The sequence below is a fragment of the Hemiscyllium ocellatum genome, chromosome 23 (assembly GCF_020745735.1).
Source record: "Hemiscyllium ocellatum isolate sHemOce1 chromosome 23, sHemOce1.pat.X.cur, whole genome shotgun sequence".
Taxonomy (NCBI): domain Eukaryota; kingdom Metazoa; phylum Chordata; class Chondrichthyes; order Orectolobiformes; family Hemiscylliidae; genus Hemiscyllium; species Hemiscyllium ocellatum.
In genome coordinates, this window is record NC_083423.1 from 30,422,255 (window position 1) to 30,426,346 (window position 4,092).

At 40.2% G+C, this 4,092-nt stretch overlaps 1 protein-coding gene across 1 annotated transcript; it reads right to left on the reverse strand.

Annotated features, from left to right (window-relative positions):
* LOC132826890 (uncharacterized) lies at window positions 1-3,799 on the reverse strand. The gene is made up of 2 exons (XM_060843164.1): window positions 3,703-3,799; window positions 1-2,089 (listed from the first exon to the last, which is right to left on the reverse strand). The coding sequence occupies exons 1-2, from the start codon at window positions 3,775-3,777 to the stop codon at window positions 875-877; spliced, it is 1,290 nt and encodes a 429-aa protein (XP_060699147.1). The 5' UTR covers window positions 3,778-3,799; the 3' UTR covers window positions 1-874.
* Between the last annotated feature and the right edge of the window lie 293 nt (window positions 3,800-4,092).

A 4,092-nucleotide genomic window follows, 5' to 3' on the forward strand; every position in this document is an offset into this window, starting at 1 on the left:
ATCCATTTTTTATTTGGGATTCAGGTTACAAGTGGCAATTAAACAACTGGTTAGATTCACCAAAACAAGTCATTTTGCTAGCACACTAAATGAATCAGAGAATGCCAAAATAAAACATTTCTTCTCAAAAAGGCAATACTTCATTTTGAATATCTCGTCCATAATTTGTGTGCTTTAGAATATCACTTAGTTTTAGGAATTAAGGAGTTTAACAGCAGAAATTGGAGGCATCTAGTTCAGAAAGGTGTAAAAGAAATTCTGAAGTAAATGCAACTCAAACAAGCTTGGAGTTTTAACACAAGGTTGACTTACAGGTTAACAGCTGGAAAGATCATAAAATAGGCAGTGAGATTATTTAGATAAAGAATTAGCGAGATAGATGACATTTGCAGTTATTCAAGTAAATGTTAAATAATTCCTATGCTTTCTCAGAATAAAAAGCTTTGGAACTAAAAGGTAGTTACTACCCATTTTTACATGTGAACTTGTCACACTGCTGTGGACATGGGTGAATCTTGGTTCTGAATCTGTCTCTGCAGATTCAATTAGAGCACACCCACAGGCAATATTAGTTAGTGTTTGGAAAAGCAGCTAAGACACTATTGGTTTTGGGTCTTGCGCAGCGTGTAGTACTCATGAATTTCAGAGCTAAAACCAGGCGTAACCAGAAATACCGTCAGTGCTCGATCTATTGTCCATAATGCAGCAGTAATCCTCAGTAATGAGGCAGTTGACATTAGTGCAGTTGGAAGTCTTGAGTTAATTACTTTTGATGAAGTTTGAAAGCTTAATTTCTGTCAACATTGCTTTCTTCAGTTTCTTTCACCAGATGTAAAATGTCTAATTTTTAACTCAAATGTCATCAAAGCAAAAGTTAGTCTTTGGGTCTATTTCTTCGGGGATGCTTCTTGGAATCAGGCGCATGTTCATCAATGGTAACCCACTGACCCTGCTCGTTTTTAACAAGGACACCTAAGCAGCGAACACCATCTCCTCTCTTACGCTTCGGAATGGTTTGACCCATAATGCTTTCCAGCATCTTGCTATTCGACAGGCTTATACAGTACAGTTGAAAGTCATTTATCACATCTTCAGTGTAATATTTGAGGATATCCTCCTTTGGAATCAGGGGAACACATTCCTCTTTGTGGCCATGCTTCCAATGGTACTTCTGACAAATTTTACTGCAGTAATATGCAAGTCGACAGCGTTCGCAAGAGCGAAAATGACAGTCCAAATCCTCCAGTTCATTACAAACAGGGGAAGAGCATATAGTTGGGAATGTTTCTGGCAATTTGGTTTCAATGTCAGAAATTGTGGATATGTACCTCGTTTTCTGTTTATAATGCACATAAGGGTTTTTCTTGTATGCTTCAGGATTCTCCACCGCCAGCATGGCTTTTTTAGCAATGTGCACTCCTGCCATTTCATATTCATCTTCCTGTGACAAGTACCAAATTATCTGTGGGAAGGAAGACCTGTCCCAGGTTTGCTTACAAATTGGAATATGATAATGCTCTGCAAGGACCAGCCATGCTTTAACAAGCAACCCAAGGTTCAACCTTTGATCAGACATTTTCCAAGCCACTTCTAAGCAGTTAAAGATCTGCAATTGGCAAAGATACTTTATGTCATCCTCATTGCACAAGACAAGGCAATTGTACAGTATTTTCAAGCACTCCTGCCAGATAAAATGGCGTAAATGGGTAATTTCACCATCAAAAACAAGCATGATGCCAATATTTGTAACAATTCTGTATCGTTTATCCCACATTCGTCTGACACAGGGCAAGTAACAAGATATTCGACGTAAGAAGCCCAAAGCCTGAAAAAATGTAGAATGTGAGTGAATCAACTTCATGCTACCTTCAGCAAAGCATTCATCCACCAGCTCAGACCATGCAATTTCAGCAAAGCGCTGCAAAAAAACATGTGCTTCTGGGCGACAGTCATCAGCTCCATTAATACAGATTTTCTCAAACAAATTTAACATGATAGTGTGTAGTTCTGACTGGGCCTCATAGGTGTCTTGTAGAATGAGTCTCATTATCCGTTTAATTAAATTGTCAGTGCAGTCTCCAATCAGCATCTAAAAGATATCACAAACATAAAGTTTTTGAAACAGTAAAGTTAAATCTGAGAACATCAGTAAAGGGAGAAAAATTAGTGTTTACAATCAACTTTTCTGTCCTGGCAAAAATGTATTTCATGTGTCTTTTTAGCAGCTGGTTATGAAGAACCTCGAGTTTCCAAAGATCATTGTGTAAGATATACATCTGGCTTCTTACCATCTAACAGCATAATAGCAACTACCAAGTTATATTTTTCATAAATTTAAAAGCATATCTACAAAATTCAATAAAAAACCAGAGTTCCTCAAACCGGAGATCATAGACCTCTAAGCACACTTTGGGATTTTTCCAGAGATTTGTAAATTAGTCAAGCAGTAAGTGAATGAGCAGTGACTAGACAAAGGCTATTGCAAGTGAAGGGGGCGGGGGAGTGCAACATCATATATGCAATAGTGAAGAGGGATACCTATTTGGAGGATTACTGGGAGTGGCAGAAAGATACCAGGCAGATCCATTGTTAACAAGATTGATGGTGGATGCTACTTCAGTTCAGCTTCATTCAAGCAAAGAAGTTTTGAAAATAAATTGAAGTACAGGTACTCTGTACTACAAAAATTCAAAGAAAAGGCACCAAATTATGTTTGCCAAGGTATCATAAACACTGCAGAACTGTGAGGGGTCCAGGTTTGATTTGAAAATGAACAAAGCACAGAAGCAGCAAGAAATAAAAAGGGGAATTGAAAAGCAGAGAGTTTGAATTTATATATAAACACGGTGAGACCACAAGTACCATGCAAAGTTCTACTCAATAAAGACTGAATATGCTAAATTCTATTTTCCCTAGGAAATAAAGATTGAGGTGTGTTCTAACATGGGAGAGTGCATTCAATTCTGGACGTATAGATATTTCCATTTATGGGTGAGACCAAAACAGTATTTCAAGATAATAAACTAAATAGGGAATGTAAGAGAAATATATTTACTCAAAAGGTATGGCACGTTCAATCACAAATAGTTGAAGCAAATTATTGAGTTGTATCAAAAATGAAGTACATGAGAGAGAAAGGAGTAGAAATATGTGCTTAGTGGATGAGATTAAATAAAGTGGCAGGGTGATACAGAGCATAAGCACAGCCATGACTTCTGTTGGGCAAACTATCTCTGTGCTATAAATACTTTGCAGTTTTAGGTAACAAGCTGAACATAACACCTACATCAGCAATTCATTAAATGGGGAAAAAAGTCTTGCTTGCGCACACATTTTCTGATCCACCTGCTCAGAGATATTGTTACACACCTCTGGAGCAGGTGAGACTTGAACTTGGATGCCCTGGCTCAGAGGCAGGAACACTACCACTGTGCTCGAGACACCCTTTGAAGACTTAGTTTTAGAAGCAGGTTCCATAGCACTTTCCAATCACTTTCGCAGTGCAGTCACTGTCGCGATGGGGTTACCGCATGGAAAAGTGTTATTGTCCAGAGCAGAGCCGGTTGTTGCTGTTTCCTGTCGATGGTGTTGAATGTCCCTGGTCCTGTCAGACAGCTGCTTGTATCAGACACTAACAGTAGGCCAGCCACCGGAGGCTCTCACAAACCACCCTCCTCCACGTCCCACCGGGCCCTCACTCACCTCCAGCTGCTGTTTATAAGGGACTCCGCTCCCTCTCCGGGATAGCGCCTGCTCCTTTCCAGCGGCCGCCATCATGGCCCCCTGAGCCGGGGCCTCCGAGCTGGACATCTAGCACGCCAGCCCGCCGACCTCCAGTACCTACTGCCACCTTCAGGATGGGAAGAACATCGCACCACCAGCCCACTCCCCCAAAAAGGAACCAACCCCAATTCCAAAACCAACTGAACACTGCAGGTGCTGGAATCTGAAATAAAGACAAAGTGCTGAAAACAATTCTGAGGAAAGGTCAACCATTAATTTTTGCCAACTGAATATTTACTTTATTGTCTGTTTACATTGCAGCTAGCCATACCATAGTTTGCCATCTTAAGGCAACCTCCCCCCACCTTG

Excerpts from the sequence above, each read along its gene's own strand:
- LOC132826890 (XM_060843164.1), bottom strand. The coding sequence starts at position 3,777 with ATGATGGCGGCCGCTGGAAAGGAGCAGGCGCTATCCCGGAGAGGGAGC. Across the intron at positions 2,090-3,702 it reads CTTATAAACAGCAGCTGGAG|ATGCTGATTGGAGACTGCAC; the intron begins GTGAGTGAGGGC and ends GATATCTTTTAG.